Raw genomic sequence first — 21749 nt, forward strand, 5'->3', positions numbered from 1 at the left:
GTTTAGAGTTCAATCATTAACTGTGGATTAGAAGAGTAGAGTGAAATTATCACTAACAGGGAGTTGTAATTCTTTCTTTTTTAAGTAGCTTGGCTTATCTCTAATGGTACGTGGCACAATTCTTAGTCAAGCATGTGTTCTGAATACATCCTTCAGTTTTCATAGGAGCATGTCCTTAGACCTGATTATGTAGAAAGATATTTGTTTGAGGTTATGAACATTTCACTTTTTGGCCAGCCACTTGCCACCCACTGCAAGTCTGAAAGGGAAGTGAGCAGAGTGATATCCACGTGATTCACACTGTGTCCAGTCCTGCTCGTCAGGTATGTGGGGATTATTACTATGACTTTGGCTCCAAGTCCCCATGTGAATACCCCAGCCTGCTGAGTTGAGCTGGACCACGTGTGATCACATGATGACGTTTGTACCTCTGGCCTAAGACCTGTTTGATCCCATGGGCACGGTGAATCTTGTAACTTACAGCTTGTCCCCTCTTTTTTTCACTGATTTCAGAAAAGCTTAGACATATGGTTGTAGCATTTAGGAAATAGACTTTCTTAGCATAAATTTTGTGTACTGCTCAAGCTTCTGGTTTAGTCTTCCTTTCTAATTCATATGTGCCAGTATATCTTTCTTTTTCCATTTAATTTTCTGTAGGCTGTATTTCTAAGTTGTTGTAATTCACCTTTTTTTAGACTAAGTCAGGAACCAGAAATAGTGCCCAGAGATAAAATTCCACTTCTCTGTTATTTCAAAAGATAGTTTGGATTGTGGCCTCTCTCACCTGCTTCCTTACACACAACGTGCACACACATGCCCACACATGCACATGCACACAGTAGGCGGAGGGCACGCTCCAGTGCCCACCGTCTTCAGAGTGAGGCCCTCTTATGACAAGGTCACATTCTAATGCTTTGATTCAGAGTGCCTCATCAGAGCCTGACTCAGAGCAGCCTTCATCTCCCTGCTCCTCAGGCTGTAGATGAGCGGATTCAACATGGGGGTAAAAGAGCACCACCACCTTGTCTTGCTTGCCTAGGCCGTGGAGCCAAGGCTGCATGTAGGTAACCAGGGCCGGCCTGTAAGGCATGGAGACCACAGTGAAGTGGGAGGCACAGGTCCCAAAGGCTTTGCGGTGGCCCCCGCTGGAGCGGATCCGCAGGATGGTGGCCACAATGTGGGTGTAGGACAATGCGACCAGGCAGCAGGGCACCAGCAGCACCACCGTGCTGGAGGCCACTGTGACCGCCTGGTTGAGGGTGATGTCCACACAGGCCAACCTGAGGAGTGCCAGTGTCTCACAAGCCACATGGTTCAGCACGTGGTGCCCACAGGTGGGCAGATGCACTGTGACCGCAGTCTCCACTGAAGCATTAGCCAGACTCACGAGCCAGGAGACCACTGCCAGCCCTGCACAGAGCCTTGGCCGCATCACTGCCACGTAGAGCAGGGGGTCGCAGACGGCCACATAGCGATCATAGGCCATTGCTGCCAGCAGCAGGAACTCGGGGCCAGGGAGAGGAAGAGCTGGGTTCCACACTGGGTGAAGGAGATGGTCTCCGTCTCCAGGAGGAAGTGCACCAGCATTTGGGGACCGCACGATGGAGAGGTTGCCGAGGAAAAAGTACATGGGCGGGTGGAGGCGGGCGTCCAGCTCTGTCAGGAGGAGGATGAGCCCGTTGCCCAGCACAGTCAGCAGATAGGCGGCCCCAAACAGGACGCAGAGCCCAGCCTGCGTCTGCCTGTCACTGGAGAGGCCCAGGAGAACAAACTCACCCAGGTCAGGTTGTCCCTCCTCATGGAGCAGGTGGGTCAGGCTGTCAGGGGAGGAGCAGAGGCAGGGAGGGGCAAGTAAAGGTCTCACTCCAGGAGTCTGCGAGTAAGTCGTGGGCCAGGACTGGAGCACCTTCCCTCAGGTTCCTTAACCTAGGTGCTTAGGAGAGAATGCGATGAAGATGGTGGGGAAAAGGACATTTGAGTTCTCACACTAGACTCAAGGATGAAGTCCCTGTTCTGGTCGTCCTTTTACATCTAGGATCCAGCAGTTACAGTTATATAGGATATAAGCTATTGGTATAGAAGGAAAGATAGAGGGGAAAAGTGGTGGAGAAAAGGGAGAAAGAATGATAGGAAAGGAAAAAATGTAAAAGACACGGTAGGAAAACTAAAGAAGGAAGGTAGGAAAACAGGAAAAGGAGGGAAGTGACGTAGAAGACAGGGAAGAAGGGAAGGAGTCTCCACTGTGGGGTGGCTGTGGGAAAAGTATTACAAGCAGGTACTTGAGACCAAGAGGAGTGCCTAGGGGTCCATCCCTAAAAGACTGAATTCATTTGCTCTGTATGTTTCTTCTGGGGTCCAGGTCTGGGTCACTGCCTAGAAAGGAGTCCTCTCACATCATTCTCGTGCCCATCAGTCTGGACGAAGTTTAAATACTTGAAATCAATATAGGTCAAGCCCCTGCTCTGTGCCAGGGACTGTGCTAGACATCAGACACCTGTCTGTGGACCAGAAACGCAGAAGCGCGAGCCTTGCTCCTTGGTTCTTATAATTTAATTGGGGACATAGAGATTAAATTAATGATTACAAAAATTAATTAAGTATAATTGTGCTAAGTGCTACGAAGGAGGAAAACAAGGTTACTAGTTGGTTAATTAAGTTTGCAGTTGTAATTAAGTTACGACTGCAGTTATGCCTTATTTCTCAATAATACGCAATTTATGTAGCAAGTTGCAGGCATTTATCTAGATGTTTAAATAAATGATAAAAAAATAATATAGTGAGAGTATCTGGAAACCAATGATACTTAACATGTCACTACTGAATATGAAGTGACTGACATCCACTGATTCTTTTCAGGGGCAGTGAATTCTTCCTTAGCTAAGTTTGCACTGGGTCATTTTCCTTCCAACATGTGGACCAGTCTTCTATAAACATAGAATTAAATGCCATCAGTTTTTCTTAATGGAAATGTAATATCAAGGTATATTTCCTGCTCTTAAAATATGAATAATTAGTACATTAATTAACTCAATTAGTTAAAAATATTTATTGAGCATATGAGGTACTATGCTTCCAGCCAACCTCTAGGAAATACTGCCTTTCAATGTTAGGAATTTGCTTTAGAAAATCAGCAGTGCCACAGAATCAAATAAGAAATTTTTAAAAAATTGGGTCTTGCTAAAATCTATGAGGATCAAATGAGACAGCATAACAAAGGACAAAAGCAATATATCAGTTTTAAGAAAACCAGAGTGGAGCCACATAATCAAATACAACAGAATTGAAAAGCATAATCCAATTCAGATTCTCTCTAGCTGGGAAGGGAGTCTGGGAGCTGATTGGTGGAGGGAGAGAGCGGAGAACCTGGATGGATCAGGCATCTCTTGCCTTCCACTCAGCCCTGGTCCTGCAGTGGCCAGCAGGTGTCACTGTAGAAACTGCTAAGAATAGAAACTGGCTTTAGATTCTCAGGATTGGAGACAAGGTTCTGGGGCCTGAGTGCAGTAGTTGGTGGTTGGGATTCTGAGCGCTGCCCCAGGGAGCCTGTGGCTACCCACAGAACCTCGTCCTTCTCACAGCAGAGAAAGCAATTCAGCTCTGATCTACTACAATCCGGAGGCTGCGACAGCATCCAGAATCCTCACCTTTGGAGCTGCTGTCATGAATCCAGATTCCCTTCAGAAGGGCCCTGTTACTATATAAGAAAATTTTTAAAAATGTTAGACATGAAAGGAATCATAGAGATCATGTATTTTATCCATTTAATTCTACAGACAAGAAAACCAAGGAACAGGGGTAAGGTGATTGACTCAGGTGTCAGATCTACCTGGGACACAACCTGGAACCAGGTTTAAGGCTGTGCTGCACATTCTCAGTTCTCACTGAACCTGTTTGGGAGGGACGGGAAGGGGTTCTAAAAAGGATATGGTCTAGGAAGGGAGGTACCTAAAGAATCTTAGATTGGAGGCCCAGGACACATATCTTGCCATGCAGAGAAATGCTGTGTGGTGAGTGGGAAAATCTTTGAATGAGAAGTCAAGGGACCTAAGTTCTTGTCTGCCTCTTCCATTAGCCTGCTATGTGCCCTGGGCAAGTTACTTGTCCTCTCTGAGCCTCAGTTTCTCCATTTGGAATGTGGGAATAATAATAGTGCCTAGCTCACAATATTTTGAGTAAGATCAGATGACGAAATGAATATGGATGGGCCTTGTAAAGTACTAAGTAAACACAAGTGGCTATTGTTATTATACTCAACAGGTGAGGTCAATTTGCGTGGTGATAGGGGGACAAGAAACAATATGAATTTGTGCTATAAAGGCCAGAAATTTAACAGAATGTGAGCCATAAAGCCCCTCTGCAATACATCTTATTGCCTAAATCACTTAATTAAAAAGACCCTGTTACTCAATACTATAACCTATATGGGAAAAGAATCTGAAAAAGAATAGGTATATGTCCATGTCTAACTAAATCACTTTGCTGTACACCTGAAACTAACACAACGTTGTAAATCAACTATACTCCAATATAAAATAAAAATTAAAAAAGAAAGAAAGAAATAAAAAGACCCTGTTTAAATAAAGTGAAGAATAAGGTAGAGTCTGTTTATACCAGGTGGGTAGTACCATGCTCTACACACAGTATAAGTGCAATATATTTTTTTCCAATAAAAATTTGATGCTGTTTTTAGATGATAAAAACATTGATTTTTATTAATAGATGGGCTTGTTCTCAGTTTTGGGGGATAATTAGAGGATTTCTTTCCGTTTAGCTTGACTTAGTAAACATTCACTGAGCACTGAGTAGAACCTGGTCCAGTGGCAAGTGCTGGGGTGAGAAGGATCGATACAGTCTGGTCTCCATCTCTAGCGACTCGGCCTGACAGGAGGATGGAGAGGATGAGTTATCATGATCTTATCAGAGTTTTCAGAGGAAGCTTGAGTATCAAGTCTGGTAACAGGAGACATAGAGTCAGACTGTGTAAACAGCCGGGAAGATACGTAGAAATACTAAAGTAGAAGCAAAGAAACAGGTGCATTTGCGTCTTGTAAAAGTAGGTGTGGTTTACAGTGTATGCAGCTTGGTGGTAAGGAGGCGTGGTTTTCAACCTGTATCAATAAACCATCTATAGGTATGGTTGTAGGTCGCTACCTTTCTGAGCCATAGCTTCTTCATCTGCAGAGTGAATAAGTTAGGTAAACACGAAGATTTCTATCAGCTCTAAAGATCTGCAGTAAGTGAATATACATAAGCTGTAGTTTAAAGCAGTATAAAAAGAGGGGAAAAAATCTTTGGTCTTTGATTACTCTAAGTATGCATAGCTAGTGGGACTGTAGGAAATAAGATATGGGTTTCCGGGGTTGGGGATCAAAGCATTCATATCACACATAACTGTTTGGGGAAGTGCCAATGAGTGAGACCATGTTGGCTTGAAAACCAGAGGCTAAGGAAATAGGGACGGCACCATACAAATAGAAATGGGAAAACTACTTGGGTCAAGGCTGAAAGACCTGTAGGCTTTTGACACATGAAATTCTTTCCAAAATTGGACCCAGAAATTTCTTACATAGTGTGGTAATCCATAACGACACTAGATCAGGGACCAAACCTGAGCAAAGGAGGGGTCCATGTCTATCTTCCGTTCTTATACCAATCCCACCTTCTCCATTCCTCTTTTTATCTCCAGTATAATGCAAATGCCTCGAAGCTAAGAAAAGAGACTTATCTCTCTTGATCGCCACTCTTCAGCTCTTTGAATGTATGTCTGTATATACTAAGCACTTCAGTTTATACTGTTGATTGGATGACTGACCAAGACCGAGGACTTGATTGAGTGGGAAGGATCAAAGCGCCTCCAACTGCAACCAGTGAGAAAAGCCAAGTAGAGGATCCTAGGACAGTCCTGGCTGCTCCAGGGGTTTGGGCTCTATCGTCTCACCCTCCTCCTGTTGTTCCCTTTGGGGAGGACTCAGCGAGGCTGAGTCCTCACCTTATGCACAGAACTAACTCACTTTGGATGGGGAGGCAGCACATCTTTCAGGAAGTCCTTGAAGCAGTGGTCCATCCTCTTCTTGGGGATGGAGGTTTACTTTGTCAGTCTTAGCTGATAACTTGCCAGAAGTCTTAGCTGATAACTTGCCAGAACCTAAGAATCCCCAGAGGGCAATTACTTGCTCTTGCTCTTGTGTTTCTTAACTCATTCTCCCCCCAAGCTTCTTCTTAGCAACCACAGCTCCCTACTCTTCTAAGCTCCCAATGGGATAAACATTTTGAAAATGTTTTATCTCAACTTTTAATTGTCTTTCTAGTTCTCAGAGTAATGAGCCCTTCCCTGACTTTTTTTGAGTCTTTCACTGCTTTTCAAGGCTATGGCATTATTGGAGACTTTTGACAGGAGTCAGGAGAGAAGAATATTTACACCTCTGACCTGATGGGAAGGGACTGAGATTAATTGGGAAGGAGAAGTGGAACTAAAATCCAAGTTTGACCTCCTTTCTAAGAGAATATGAATGCGTCTTCTCCCCTCCTTCCACATATCTAGTTTTGGCAACCGGGAAGTGGGGAGTAAAGCAGAAATTGCCAAGTAGAACCATCATGTTCATGTCCCGGAAGTCATGGAGAAGTCCCAAGTTCACAGTCATTAAAATTCCAATATCACATAGCTGTTGAGTTGTGTATTCTCACACTATCAGAAGTTTTTCAGGCTTTCCCTAAGCTTGATCTCCCAGTTCTTGATCATATTCCATGAAAGTTTTAATCTCTTCACTGGAATTACTAGAAGGAGCAGAGAAAACAGTGGGTTGGAATTCGATTTTGTTCCTATTTACTTATCCGTTTCTGTAATAATAGAACACGGTCTTTGGTAAGATGGAACAGATATATTGTTAGCAAGTAACCCATTAGAGTTTTTCTATAATAATTGGTCAACATTAGCAAGATGAAATTTAATTACCTTGAAGATTTGCCACTTTAATGACAATGGACTGGGGAACGGTAGTGTCACTTCATGCTCTTCCCTTTGTGCAGGACCTGTAGTCTCAGGTTCATCTCCGTTCCTTCCACCATCCAGCTATGCCCAGGACCCAAAGGACCTGAAGCTCTCCCAACCTCAAGCATTGAAAACTGATGGGGCCCTTTGACAGAGCTGGAGCCAAAAGTTGAGGGGAGGGCAGAAGTAAAAAGAAGTCTGAGGGTACCATGAGGGAGAAGAGAGAGAGAGATTGACACCTGAGAGGTGGGAGTCCAGAAGTACATCAAAGATAGACTTAGTATAAATTAATATAGGTGACTCAAGTGTAAAGTAACTGCTGGGTACCATCTTCCAGACAACATAGTGTGTGGTCTTCTAATAAGAATATTTCCTTGCTGTTAAAACAAAAATTCATCTTTCCTACTTTTCCAAGCACTAAGGTTACAGATAATATGTAACTGGGTGAAAACAATAGGTTAGAAAATAGTAGGTTCAGTACAAATTGAAAAGAATATATACATACAGTTAGATATGCATAAAGACAGAAACACAAAGAAAGAACTGAAAGGATAATCATAAAATGTCAATAGATTATCTCTGGTAATAAGTTTATAGGTATTTTTATTTTCTTCTTTTTGAAAAATGTCTCTAAGAAACATTTTTCTAATATGAGCCCAAATTAAAATTTAAAAATTATTATTGATGTAGATATGTCACATTGAGATAGGGATGCTGGGAAATCAACTTGCTGGCTTAATGTCCCACACTACTGAATGGTCTTTGGAAAACATGGGTGAGTGTTATGGGGTGGAGGGAAGGCATAATTAAAATCCTGCCTCAGCAAAGTAGGTATGACTACAGGTTTAAAATCATTTATACCATGAAAGGTGAATCTTTAAAGTCTATGGTGGAAAACACTCCGGACTAGGGACAAGATAATTGGTGTTTGCTCGGGCTTTGGTGTAAATAGCTCTTCGCCTTTGGGCATGCTGTTTAATCTCCTTGGGTCTCAGTTTCCACGCTTGTGAAACAGAGATTCAGTGAGACTCTAAGGATCCTGCAGCTCTGGAAGTCTATGTTTTCCAGTGTGGACATTGCTATATTTTCCTAGATACTGACATCTGAGACAGGAGTTAGACCATCATGGGATCCAAAGAGTGGTCTTGAGGACATAGGGGTAATTATCTCCTTTGAGCCTGATTCACATGAGGAGTTTCATTGACAGAACCAATGTTTTATGTACTATTTGGATCCCTAGCCCTTGGAGATAATTCACTTCCTGCAGTGTCTGTGCAGCCCCAGGCCTGCTGCTTCCCTGGGTCTTTCCCTTCATTCCTTTGAAATTGCCCCACGACTACTGCTTCCCCACCCCTTACTTCTCGCCACTGATATCTCCTTTGCCACAAGACTTTCCTGTTACTAGGAATAGTGTAGTTCACTCCCAGTGAACTACTTTATCCGGTTCTCAGTTATGCACCTACCTCCCCTTTTAGTTCTTTTTACTTTTTTTTTTTTTTTCTTAACCAGGGATAGCTTTCCCACTTGAAATGTCAAGAGGCAGCTTCTAGGAAGCAGGTTACCTGGGCTGATGATCTCTACACTTGACAGCTGATTCAATAGCTTTGGCTACAACTCATCACAAATTATCTCTGTCATGAGAGGGTCTGAATACTCCTCTGATTCCTACCTCTAACACACTAGGAAAATGTAAAATGATTTCTGTGATTTGGTCTTCTCTTTGTGCATAAGCAACTATGTGACTTGAGGGAAACCACTTAGGTGGTGCTGGTGGGAATGAGAAAGAAAGACTTGGCAACTAATATTTAACGAGTACTGAATGCTTTATAAGAATCATCTCCTTGAAATTTTATGTAATTTCCTTATTTTATATTAACATTGGACAGGTTCAGTACAGCTCATTTCTAGAAAAGAAGTCTTTCCTTAATAGATTACTAGCACACACAGGGGCTCAGAGCCACCTTTACTTCAAGATCAACTTGCGTATGTGATGGTGAAACAACTTTAAATACTCTTCATGGATGTTATATGAAAATGTAGCTTATTTGTTTTCTATAGTGATCTTATCATCCCGAGTTTACATTCTGATGCTTGGTATGGAAAGAGGAAAAAAAGCAAACAATATAATACTGCCAATTAAAAATATCTTAGTTTCCTACAGTATAAACAGTATCTTTTGACTAAAAATAATCTTTCCAAGTAAATAATTAATTCAAAGTTCAACCTTTGGTCAGAATGGTTTCTTTCTTTCTTTTCTCATTCTGGATTCTGGGTATAAGAGAAAACTGCTACTATGGGATAACGTGGGACTTGGGATGAGGGTGTAGAATCACTCTTGTTTCATGCTGGTCCTGGTGCTGGTCTCTGCACTTGGGCCATCACTCTTATCTGCGTGTGTACACATGGCAGGTTTCTGCTGAGACATGGTCAATCTGGATCTAGCCCATGGCATCCAGTATTGAAGTCTGTGGCTGAGGGACACATGGGCAGTTTGTTGTCTTGGCTTTGTCAGGGTTCAGTGGCAATCCTTTCGTTGAAATGGTTCCGCTTTGGAGTTTCTAATGTGATTCTGACCCCCGTTTTCCACACACACACCACCTCCAAGAACTGACCATGATTCCTTTTGGGGGAAGTCCACCTTGTAGTCCTTTTTCTCCGCCAAGTTGATCCTCTTCCCTGGCAGGTTCTCTGGTAGAACTTTCAGCTGCCTTCTGTACCTCGCATTTGAAACGTGTAGGAGCTTGAGGCATCCATCCCATGTTCTGGGAGCCAGGAACATGTCTCAGACCTATTTGGTGCCCTCTTCCACTGCTGTGCTGTGGCCTCCTGAGCTACAGTCTCCCCTGAGGTCTCCCAGTGGGGATCAGGTACACATTTCTACCTTTGACGATCTCCTGCTCCATGTGTGTCCCAGCTCTGATCTAGCCATCAGCAGTCACTCTGTTCCATCCCATTCTTCCATGGATGCCATTGCCTGGGGGCGCTGTGGAACCGTGTGGGCAGAGGAGGGACTGAAGGACTATACCTGGGCAACTCTGACTGTGGGATCAGGCAGCTACACGACAATCAGATTGTCCTCACTAAGCATAAGACGTGAAATATTTTGCTAAAAGAGCCTGTTTGGCTCTTCGCGAGAGTCACTTCCAAGTTCCCCTAGCTTGGTATGGGCTCGACCCTAAAGGGGGACTTGGGTACGTGCCATGTCCTGGGGAGTGAGGAGAGGATAACAGTGTTCTGTCAAATTCGTAACAACTCTGTGAGGCAGGCACAGACTTGGCCAGAGCTAGACAATTGGTAAAGAACCAGCTGAGATGAAAATCGTTACATGACCGGTTTCAAATCTTAGACTCTTTTTAAAAAAACATTTTTTTCTTTTGGGCCGCGCCACATGGCATGCGGGATCTTAGTTCCCCAACCAGGGATCGAACCTGTGCCCCATGCAGTGGAAGTGAGGAATCCCAACCACTGGAGCGCCAGGGAATTCCCGTTAAATTTTAGACTCTTTTCACTAGACCATGCTGCCGCCACCGTTGTCCTTTTCTTTCTGAAATAAGAGGGTTGCAAATGGAAGAGTGTAGAAGTCTCTTCATGCCCTGGTGTTCTGAACTTCACTACATAGAGGTCAGCAGAAGGAGAAGCGGTTGGGATCTTTTCCGTGCCCCAGTTAAGCAAAACCATGCCTCTCACCCAAAAGGAGCAGGGAAAAGTTCTGGCCGGGTGTTTCCTGCTACTCTTAGCTACAACTGTCTTCCTGGCCTTTAGACGAGGAAGCTGACTTGCTTTTTGCTCTGGAGTCTTCCTACCACCTCCAGGTCTCTACGTTTGCCTCAAGCTTGCCCTAACAAAATTGGCTATTTTTAGTACTGAAATGGGACTGTTTGGGGAACTGAAAGTGACTGTAAACCTTTATATTATCTACGGGAACCAGGACATTATGCTACATGCTATGGATTTAGTCCAAGCATACCCCACAGATCTTTTTTTTTTTTTTAATACATTTATTTATTTATTTATTTTTGGCTGCATTGGGTCTTCGTTGCTGCAAATGAGCTTTCTCTACTTACGGCGAGCGGGGGCTACTCTTTGTTGCGGTGCGTGGGCTTCTCATTGCGGTGGCTTCTCTTGTTGCAGAGCACGGGCTCTAGGCGCACGGGCTTCAGTACTTGTGGCACGCAGGCTCAGTAGTTGTGGCTCACAGGCTCTAGAGCGCAGGCTCAGTAGTTTTGGCGCACGGGCTTAGTTGCTCCGCGGCATGTGGGATCTTCCCGGACCAGGGCTCGAACCCGTGTCCCCTGCGTTGGCGGGCAGATTCTTAACCACTGCGCCACCAGGGAAGCCCCACAGTGCGGTTCTGAAGGTGTGGGGGTGAGCAGGAATAAAGTTATTTTCTGCTTATACCCTGAGAATTCAGGATGTTCAGCGAGCCAGTTCCTGTTAGTTCCCAGAACACAATAGATCTGAGATCTGGTGGTCTGGAGCCTGGGAATCTCATCCTGGCTCTGACCTTTTCCCAAGACTTTCAAGCCTTTTAAAAGTCTCAGATGGATTCTATGTAGCAGAGGTGGTTTTATCTACTTAGCAGATCATGATGTTGCTGGGAGAAGCAAAGCCTGGTGGTTAAGAGTGTAGGCACCTAACCCTGACTGCCAGCATCAGAATCTTGGCTCCCTGCCCTGTGCATTTATGACATTGGGCAGGTCAAAGTCTCTTTTGCCTCAGTTTCTTCAGATGTAAAATGGAGAAAATGATAATATCTGTCTCATGTGGCTCTTGTGAGTTTTAAATGAGAGAATCCATGCAAAGCCCTTAGCACAGTGTCTAGTCTATGATGAACCCTCAACCAACGTTAGATATTTTTATGTTTAAAATACTTTCAACACTTTAGAAGAAAGGTGCTAGTCAAACCTATGCTACAAATAGAAACTACTCCTCCCCCGCCCCCCATACATTTACTTCCATCCTGTTGAGGCTTGTAAACTCAACGTTTTCTTTTCTCTTTTGCAAAATACAAGCTGTTCCAACAGTTCTCTGCATCAGATCCAGAGTGTTTTATGCCGTCCTTGGGATTTTGTGAGAGATGTTTTGGAAGTACCTTTTAAGAAACTACACTGGTTGGAACTGATGCTCAAGCTTTGCTATAAGTGTAGAAAACTTCCGAGCTCCTGTCCTGTGGAGCTGGAGAGGGCAGCTGGAGGCGATCCAAAGGAGAGGATAGATTCCAGCCCGAGAAGCCTTCTTCTGACCAAGAGGGGTGGGCACGGGGAAAATGAAGCCTGAAGGGAGGTCAAAGAGGAAAGTGAGTGTAGGGGCTGGGAATGATTATCCAAGAGCAGATATGGGTCCAGAAGCTATTCACAGAGGCGACAAGAGCCCTTTCCGTCTTGCCTCTGTTCAGGTTTAATAGTGAACTTACTGCCAATGTCCTGAAGAAAGGGTGAGAGAGTGAGGAGTGCTGCCCCGGAAACTGCCTTACAGACTTCCATCGTCTCCTATCTCCAGGCCCAGTGCAAAAAAAAGATTCAAAGAAATTCCTTTGGCTCCCAGAAGAAAAACAACTCTCCAGCTCTGATCTTGCTAGATGGGAGTTCCTCTTCTCGTTATCCTGAAAAAGGAAAAAAACCTTACATTTATATCATGCTTAATTACTTTCAAGCAATTTCATAGACACGATCTCATCTGAGGAAGGAGAAAATTGAGGCCATTAGGCTACACAAAGTTTGTCCATTATCAAGTATTTCCTAAGTCTGACTCCAAAGCTTATATTAGGTTGGCTCTTTTAAGAATTCTAGTGGGAGAATACTGTAATCATGATTAATATCACCACCATCAAACATATATTTAAAATCCCACTCTACTAGTTTGAATAGCATTAAAATCAGTGGAATGTCTTTAGAGGATTTTTTTCATGTGCCTGTTAAGTGGGCCTTAGTTTAGACGTGGGCAACTATCTCATACATAGGGAAATTACATTAAAGATTTAATAAGCGTCTTCCATTCTCACTTCACCTTTCTTCATCTCTTCTGGATGACCGTATTCTAGTTCCCTCCCTCTGCCCTCTTCTAACCAGCTTGTCCCTTGACCTACCTCAGGTGGGGAAGTATTCACTGACTGGGAACTGCTAACTCTTAGCAATCTAGCCATCACCTCCCCAGGTGGAACTTGCCTCTTCAAGGAAAAGGACCTTGTAATCAGAGTAATTGGAATTTTCGTATCAGAAAGATATTTATATGCTCGAGTTCGAGGCATGGGAGATGTAGCAGTAAGTAATGTATGAGCTCTCTGAGGAGGTGGGTGAAGATGGAATCTGGAGCCCAAGGAGGATGATTATATTTATTCCACACACACTGTCTCAGGTATCATTTGTAGAGTTTGTGTTTGTATTAATCATGTTTTTATATTTTTCATACTTTATGACATTTTGACATCTTAGGGGTCTTGCTGGTAGGGGATAGGCTGCCCCTCTCAGAGCTGGCTAATTTCTAGACATTGCAAACCAACTTCCTTTTGATTACAATTTTCGTCTGCAAACCAACCAATCCAAAGCCCACATCCCAATCACCTTTATTGACCTCTCAGGCACCAAGCCACCATCTTCCCTGCTGTATCACCTCAGGGCCAAGTCAAGTAGACTGGACAGCTAGAGACCAGTCCTGTGGCCCAGAGCCAGCCAAAATTATTCAAACTATCCAAGCCTAAGTTTCCTCCAGCTTTCCTACACTGCCTAATCCATTCCTTCCTCAGAAACCACAGTAGTGTCTGAGGCTCATGCTCTCTCCTCTCTCCTTCTGCCTCCTGACTGACCTGGTGCTTCCCCATGGGCCCTGCGTGGTGTGGCCTGCCCCCTTCCCTTGCTATAAACTCTTCTTTCAAAGGCAGTTGTCTTTGTGTCTGCCACCTTACCGTACCAGAGTAAAACAAATCCCAGGTACAGATCTTAAAAAGGTGTTAATGATTTCAGCATTTAAAATGAAAGCCAGTGTTACTTTCTACTCCGGCAGGTGATTAAACACAACTTGAGTTGGTTCTACATGTTTCTTCCGTATTGGCTGGAGTCAGGCAGTCCTTGCATGATCTCTGGCTAGACAGCCTTTCTGGAAGTGGGCTGTGTAGTTTGGCTGCCAGGCCTTTACACATGCTTTGTTGAGGTTTGTACGAGTGAGCTTGGTGCTCTTTGGGCCAAATTAGACATCTCTAAAGTCATCTCTGGCTCCAGCATCATATTATTTAGAAATAGGAGTATCATTTGGCACTGTTGATCACTCCATCCTTGAAATTGTCTTTCCTTGGTTTCCATGACATCATGCTCTCTTGGATTTTCTTCTACTTTTTTGATTGCTCTTTTTAAAAAACTCCTCTGTGCATTCCTTTTCCTCTGCCTAGCCTTTATTTTTTTTGAAAACATTTATTGAATAAATAATGCATATGTGTTTAAGGAAAGTATTAAAAAAAGTAAAAGTTTGCTCCACCTCTGTCACCCAGTTCCGCAGACTCTTAATTTGATTACAAATGTGTGTGTGTGTGAGGGTATAAAACTATAGGACATACACAAGCACACACATATGCTCATACACACATGATATTCTGTGTGTTTTTATATGCAAATGCTATCATACCGTAACATTTATTTATTCACTCATTCTTTAACAGTTTACTGCTATTTACTAATTAGCAGCTACTACATGCCAGACACTGTTTAGGCCCCGGGAAGACCATGTGAGTAAAGTAGACAATTTTCATAGAGTTTATATTCTGTTGGGAGGAAGAGACAATTTAAAAGAAAGTCATTTAAAAGAAAGAGAATTTTCAGTAATGAGAGATGATTTAGAATTTAAAGCATGCTAATGTGAGAGAGGACAGACAGGTGACATTATGTAGGGTGACCAACGAGGGCCTCTATGAGAAGCCAATATCTGAGCCAAGACAGCATCTGAATGATGAAGAGCAGCATTTCAGGAGTGGACATAATAAGGAAAAGGCCAGAATCAAAGATGTGCCAGAATCAAGGATGACTCCTTAGTACATACTTCCATGTACCTTGCTTTTTCATTTAATAGCATGTATGAGAGATGGTTTCAGGTCTATAACAGATAGAACTGCTTCATTCTCTTTAGCAATTGCATGAGATTCCGTTATAGGGATAAAACCATAATTTATTTCATCAGTCACATACTACTATTTAAAAAATCTTTAATCTTTTGCTGATGCAAGTAATGCTGAGATAAATATTTTTGAATATACATGTTTGTCCACAAGGCAAATACATTGATTGGCAAGGTCAAACTCTCAAAGTAGAGTTATTGGAACAAATGATACGTTCTTTAATTCTGAGTTTAATTGATGTACACAATTGGCCTCCATAGAATTGAACAAATATATTTTACCACCAACTATGTATGAGGGAGTCTGTTGTAAATATCCTCCAAACTCTGTGTTCACATTTTTGAGCAGGAAGTGCTCTAAATAGCATTTTCTAATTTTATTTTGCATTCCTCTTATGAGTGAGGTTGAAACTCTTTTCCTGTTTAAAAGCCATTTGCATTTCCTTTTCTGTGAACTGTCTATTCATATCCTTTGCCCATTTTTCTTTGTGATTGTTAGTCTTTTTCTCATTGATTGGCAAAAGTTTCTTATGTATTAATGAAATGAACCTCTTTCATACATTAGATATGATCTTCCCAGTTTGTCTTTTCTCTTTTCATTTCGTTTAGGGTAGTGTCCCAGGAATGAAGTTTTTACTTTCTTAATATAGTTAATAAATTATGCATTTGTGTCTTACTTAGACAGTCATCCATCCTTCATTGTTGGTCTTCCTCAGAGTCCTATCTTGGAACTGCTCTGTTCTTCTCTGCTCACTCCCCCTGGATCATCTCAGCCGTGTCAGTTGCCATTGATGTGTTGGTGATTTCTAAATGTGTTTCTCCTGACACATACCCAACTGCCAACTGTACATCTGCACAGCCCAGGTCAGCACAATCAATACTGAACTCATCATTTCAACTTTGTCCTGTATTCAAACTGGTTACTCTTCCTGTGTACTCCATCTCAGTGAGCCCAGTGTGTCATCTTTTCCAGATCAGATCATCTATATCATCAGTGAGTCCTTTTTGCCTTTTATCCCTAAGCATTCGATCTGCACTAAATTCTGTTATATCTACCTTCTAAATAGTTCTCCAATCTGTCCATTTCTCTCCATTTCCATTACCACTTACCTAAAATGGGCCAACATCATCTCTAACCTGTGTTTCTACACCAGCTTCCTAATAAATATACTTTCTGTCATGTCCTTCTTTAATTCCTTCTCTACACAGTGGTCAGAATGTTCAGACTGGATCATATCACTCCCCTGCTCAGATATCTTCAATGGCGTCTCTTTTTTCTTCTTTTCCCTCCTCTCTATTCTTATTCTTCTTTAGGGTAAAATCCAAACGCTTTAACATGGCATACAAGGCTTACATGATCTGGCCTGCATTTGTACCTCTAGCATAACCTCTTAATACTATCAACACACAGCACCCACTTCCCAACATCACCGTCAATAAGAATCAGTCCTCTTGACGAGTCCTTGGAATGTATCATGGCCTCTTACCTTGGGGCATTTGCGCATGCTGTTCCCTTTGCCTGGACTCTCCTTTCTCAGCTATCTTTGCCTGGCTCTAGCTATCACAACGTGCCCTTAGATCTTACACATTACTTCTTCCGTGACCTCCTGATGCTCCCACCACCTCAAGACCAGGCACAATGCTTCCCACAGGATCTTGTCACACCATAGTACTCATCACTTAGTAATGCAGTGCCTATTTATTTGCCTGAATCCCCTAGCAGATTTCAAGCTCCACATGGGCCTCACCATCACGGCTCCAATACTTTGGAATGCCATGTTAGGTATACAGTGGCTTTTGATCAGAGTTGAATCCTTAACTCTCTAGTCGCTGGCATGGAACCGTCACTCAATAAACATTTATTTGTTGCGCATATGGATGAAGGAATAAATTTTAGAATTTTCCTAATGTAGCCTAAGTTTTGTGCCAGTTTGTTCGCTTTACTATAGGATATATTGATGTCGTAACATTGTATAGAAATAGTCACATCGAAGGAATCTCTCTGGTCAGTTTTACAAGGCAGAGTGTTTAGTAATTCTTCCTTTTAATGTCTCTTCACTTTACCTTTGATGGTAATATTTCCACCAAGCTACCAAGGTAGATGAAAGCACATCAGTGCACTCCTACTCTTGTACTACATGGTAGAATTCCCTTCCACTTCACTCCAGAGCTTTCAGGAGACATCTTTCAGGTATTTATCCTGGGGATAGAGGGGAAGAAGTCTCTCTGATTCACTGAGGCACTTCAGTATTATTTGTCTTAAATAGTAATTTTTATATATGAGTAATATCCACTGAAAATGATTATGAGAAATTTGGAAAATATTTAATCAGTAAAATATAAATCACCTATAATCTTGTCACATAGAGAGCAATTATTAGCTTTCTGGTGGGTGGCATCACTTCCTTGTCTCAGTAGCTGTCTGTAGTCTCAAATCTGTCCCCCCTCTTGAATCTCCACCTGAGCTCTAGACTGGTGTATTTGCTTCCTCAGTTGCCATCTTCACTGGCTTGTCCTGGCAGCATCTCAAGTCCACACGTTCTAAGCAGAAGTCCCCGTCCTCCTCCCTCCTCACTTGCACTTGCTCCTGTGTCCTTTTCAGCGATTGTACCACCATCCACCTGGTGACCTAGGTTAGAAATGATCCTTAGCTCCTCTTTCTTCCTCGCCCTCATATCCAATCAAGATTCTGTGGTTTCCTCCTCCTGCATACCCCTTTATCCTTTCCGTGCCCCTTAATCAGCTGCGTCAACACTCTGGTCCAGACTCCATCACCTCTCTCCTGTAATGTGGCAACAGCTTCCATGGGTCTCCATGCCTCCAGTCCATTTGCCACACTGTGGCCACAGTGACCACACAAGGAGGGGCAAGCTGTCGTGTCACTCCATGAACTCAAATCCCTCAGCGCTTTACAAGGACCTTCCCAAATGCCCCGCGCCTGTCTAACCAGTTCCATTTGGAGCATTCTTCACTCTCGTCTTCGCTTGGCTGACCTCTACCCATCCTGCAGTTCTCCACTGAGCCATCTTTGCCCCCCAAGAAGTTTTCCCTGACTCCCCTCTCGCCTGGAAAAGTCCAGCATGAGCCCCTCCACCCGTCTCCTGTTTTCTCCTCACATCTGTCCTCTCTCCCCGTGGGCTCCCTGGGGCATGAGTTGTGCCTCTTTGTCGCCACAAGCCTGCTACCTTGCCCAAGCCCAGCACATGGGAAGGACTCTACAGGCACTGATGGGTCCACTCAAATCAGATCTCGGCTTCTATTCCACACAGAGCTGGCGGAGGATGGGGAAACTGTTGGGAGCCTCTCCTTAGGGGGACACTTTTCCAGATTCTCTTTTCTGAATCCGGTTCTTGAGCTCTCCCGGTGACGTCCTCAGTGCAGACACCTGCTAATAGGGGGAACTTTAGGGAGCAGAGCCGCCCCCCTGGCCTGGTCCCTGCCGACTATCATGGCCCACACAGATCCTGCCCTGGGGTTCAGCACCCAGCGGGTGGCGGCCGTGATTTTGCCGTTGCACAGGCTGTAGATGAGCGGGTAGAACAGCGGCGTGACGTCGGTGTAGACCAGCGCCAGCGTGCGATCCTGTCGTGGGGAGTAGCTGGCCTTGGGCCACACGTACGTGAAGGTGGAGCAGCCATAGTGGAGGAAGGTGACGGCCAGGTGCGAGGCACAGGTGGAGGCGGTCTTGCGCCTGCCGCGTGGGGAGCGCAGGCGGCTCAGGGCGGCGGCGATGGCACCATGGAAGGCCAGGATGAGCAGCGAGGGCCGCAGCAGCAGCACCAGGCAGGCGCCCAGCAGACGCAGCTCCTCCGCGTAGCTCTGCGTGCAGGCCAGGTGCAGCAGCGCTGTGATGTCGCTGAAGAAATGCACTAGCAGGTGGGAGCCACAGAAAGGCAGGTTGAAGACGGCCACCATGAGCCCCACGGACACCGCCAGTCCCCTGAGGCAGCAGCAGGCCAGGGCTAGCCGCGTGCACAGCCCAGGTGTCACCACAGCCGCATAGCGCCGCGGGTGGCAGATGGCCACGTAGCGGTCATAGGCCAGAGCGGCCAGCAGGAAGCACTCGGCCCCGCCCAGAGCCACAAACATCTGCATCTGAACAGCGCAGCCCAGGAAGGAGATGGGGCTGCCTCGGCCGCGGCCTGGCGAGGCCAGCTGGGCCAGGGAGCGGGGCACCACCGCCAGCATGTAGCAGAGCTCGATGGCTGACAGCTGGTGCAGGAAGAGTAGCATGGGCGGCAGGCTGGGCACTGAGGCCACGGCCACCAGGATGAGCAGGTTCCCGCTCAGGGTAGCCAGGTGCACGGGCAGCAGCAGCAGGAAGAGCATGGGCCCCAGGTGGGGAAACTCCGCGAAGCCCTGCGGGAGAAAGCCGCAGGGCATGGTGGCATTGCGGGCGCTGTCCGCGCACTGGCTGCCCAGGGGTACCTGTGGGAAAGAAATGCGGGAAGGGAGACGTTGTGGGCTACGCTCCTCGGGCGCTGCTGGTGAAGAAAGGGCTGGGTGGAATTTAGAGGGTAGGAGGGAGTAGGGCTGCAGAGAGGGAGGTGGGTTGATGGGTCCATTCCCATCCCCCCTCCCCATGAGGGACGTCGTATTAACTTGTTCTAAACAATGGTCCAGTTTTTCCTGCCTCTGGGCTAGAATTCTTACAGGTGCTTTCTCAACATGCTGCTTCCAAAGAAACCTTGATTTTAGGCCCTTCCTTTACAGTGCATCTCTCCTGACCTCCACCTATGAAGAATCCCCTCTCTTCAGACTCCACGTATGTTGTGGGTCCTGTACAGCCACCGGTATTAGTCCACCTCAGCCTCAGCTCCCCGAGGCAGGAACTGTGTCTTTAGGCTCTATTTCCTCCTCCCTGCTCTACTCTGCCACTTCTGAGTTGCTTGTCTAGTGTCTCAGAATCACAAAGACGTAATGCAGATGAGGATCTTAGCCATCGTCTCATTCAGCCTCAAAATTTTAAAGAGGAAAAAAAAAAAAAAAAAACAAAACTGGGGAGGAGCAGGATGAAGGGCTTAACTGCTCACAGAAAGTTAGGACCAGAATCTGCATTCCTGAGGCTGAATCCAGAACTTCCCATGACCCCATCTGAGGTTGTTAAAAAAGGTCACTGGCATCAGTCAGTCAGTCCATATTGGTTTAGCCTTAAATAGAGACCCGAGTCTGTGCCTGGCACTGAGGCAGACACTTAGGCAGCAGGGGATGGTTAGCAGAGAGGCCTCACCGGGCACATCAGGAACAATATGTCCTAACAGTCTTATTAATACTCTGTCAGCATGAGAAAAAGTGATGTGTATCTGTTTTAACTCGCCCTTCAGAGGGAGCAGTACATTCCAGATATGCTGTCGGAACACAGTCTCTTTCTAAGCATTATCCAGTGACTCATGCAGGCAACATTTGGAGAACATTTGATAGCATGTAGGTTGGCTGCAATTGTTATAAACCTCTGGAGTCAGGGAACATGAGGTGGTAAGAAATTCAAGGCCATGCCAACTAGAGGAGGAAGTTTGATTTTTCCAGTAGTTACTAATGCTGTCTCTTTTTGATTTTAATTGTAAGTTCAACCATTATTTCCTCTTAGTGACTCTGAGTCACTGTCTATAATCAGTGTTGGAAGTGGAGTTTGTGCCCGTTGTTACACTACAGAGTGCAACAGCGATAAAGCTGGGCCACGGGCGACAGGTAAATTGGATGCAAGAACCAGAAAGAATGCAGAGAGCTTGGTTTTTGCTATTCATGCTCCTTTCTGAGATAGTTCTGGGGATTTCTATTTATCAACATCAACCTGTGCTCTTTTTTTTGTCATCCGAGGGGAATGCCTTCAAACAGATGTTTGCATTGCAGTGGAGGAGGAATAGGGTGGGGTTGTGGGTGCATCTGAGGGATGTGGAATCACTTCCCATCATTTTTCCCCCAATATTCAGTCATCTGGACAAATTTAACAAACCTGTGTTGAGTGCCTCTTCGCTGCCAGGTGTCGTAGCTGTGGGTGTGACCAAGAGAGAGAAGGCTGACTGTCCTGGAGGTTCAGACAGGACGACGCTGTTGAAGTAACCAGCGCTCTTCACTCCGCCTCTGCTCACCCCTCGGTCTTTGACTTCTTCCTTTTCATCTCCTTAGAGAAGCAGGGTGTTGGGGGTAGAGAAACACAGACAGTCCAATTCTTTCGCCTTCATGCTCATGCTTCACAGAAATGGAGATGACGTGAAAGGCCGGGCAGTGGCTCCAGTAACTCTAAGCTCAAGGTATACCACGTTTACAAACAAGGCCATGGAATGCAAGCCAGACAGTTTAGTTCAATCAAAAGGAGACTGAGGAGTGTTTCTACTTTGTCTAGAGTTTTTAGGAGGATTTGTCACAAACTCTAGGAATGTATGTTAGAAATGTCTTTTCCCTGGGAGGGAGAAGGGAAACAAGACACTTTCACAACTTCAGCAATTTGGTCTATTCAAAACCAGGCTCCAGCCTAGTAGGAGAAGCTACAGAGGGAAGAGAAAACACCCCTTTCCTCCTCCAGGGCCAGAAGGTCTATATTCTCACTCTTCAACAATAATAGCTAAGAGAGTGTCAGGCAAATGCTCATAAGGACTTAATGCATTTAACTCACTTAATCCTAGCAACAATCTGATGAGTTATGTGAACTCTTATTGTACCT

General features: G+C 44.8%; 1 protein-coding gene and 1 pseudogene across 1 annotated transcript; both read right to left on the reverse strand.

The window, feature by feature from the left end:
- Positions 1–906: 906 nt before the first annotated feature.
- On the reverse strand, positions 907–1800 carry LOC103087135 (olfactory receptor 2F1-like; annotated as a pseudogene).
- Positions 1801–18460: 16660 nt separating this feature from the next.
- On the reverse strand, positions 18461–19672 carry LOC103072077 (putative olfactory receptor 10AC1). The gene has a single exon (XM_007466666.1). It carries the CDS (start codon positions 19670–19672, stop codon positions 18461–18463), a length of 1212 nt encoding a protein of 403 aa, XP_007466728.1.
- Positions 19673–21749: the final 2077 nt, after the last annotated feature.

This window comes from Lipotes vexillifer, unplaced genomic scaffold (genome assembly GCF_000442215.2).
Source record: "Lipotes vexillifer unplaced genomic scaffold, Lipotes_vexillifer_v1.1 scaffold71, whole genome shotgun sequence".
NCBI lineage: Eukaryota > Metazoa > Chordata > Mammalia > Artiodactyla > Lipotidae > Lipotes > Lipotes vexillifer.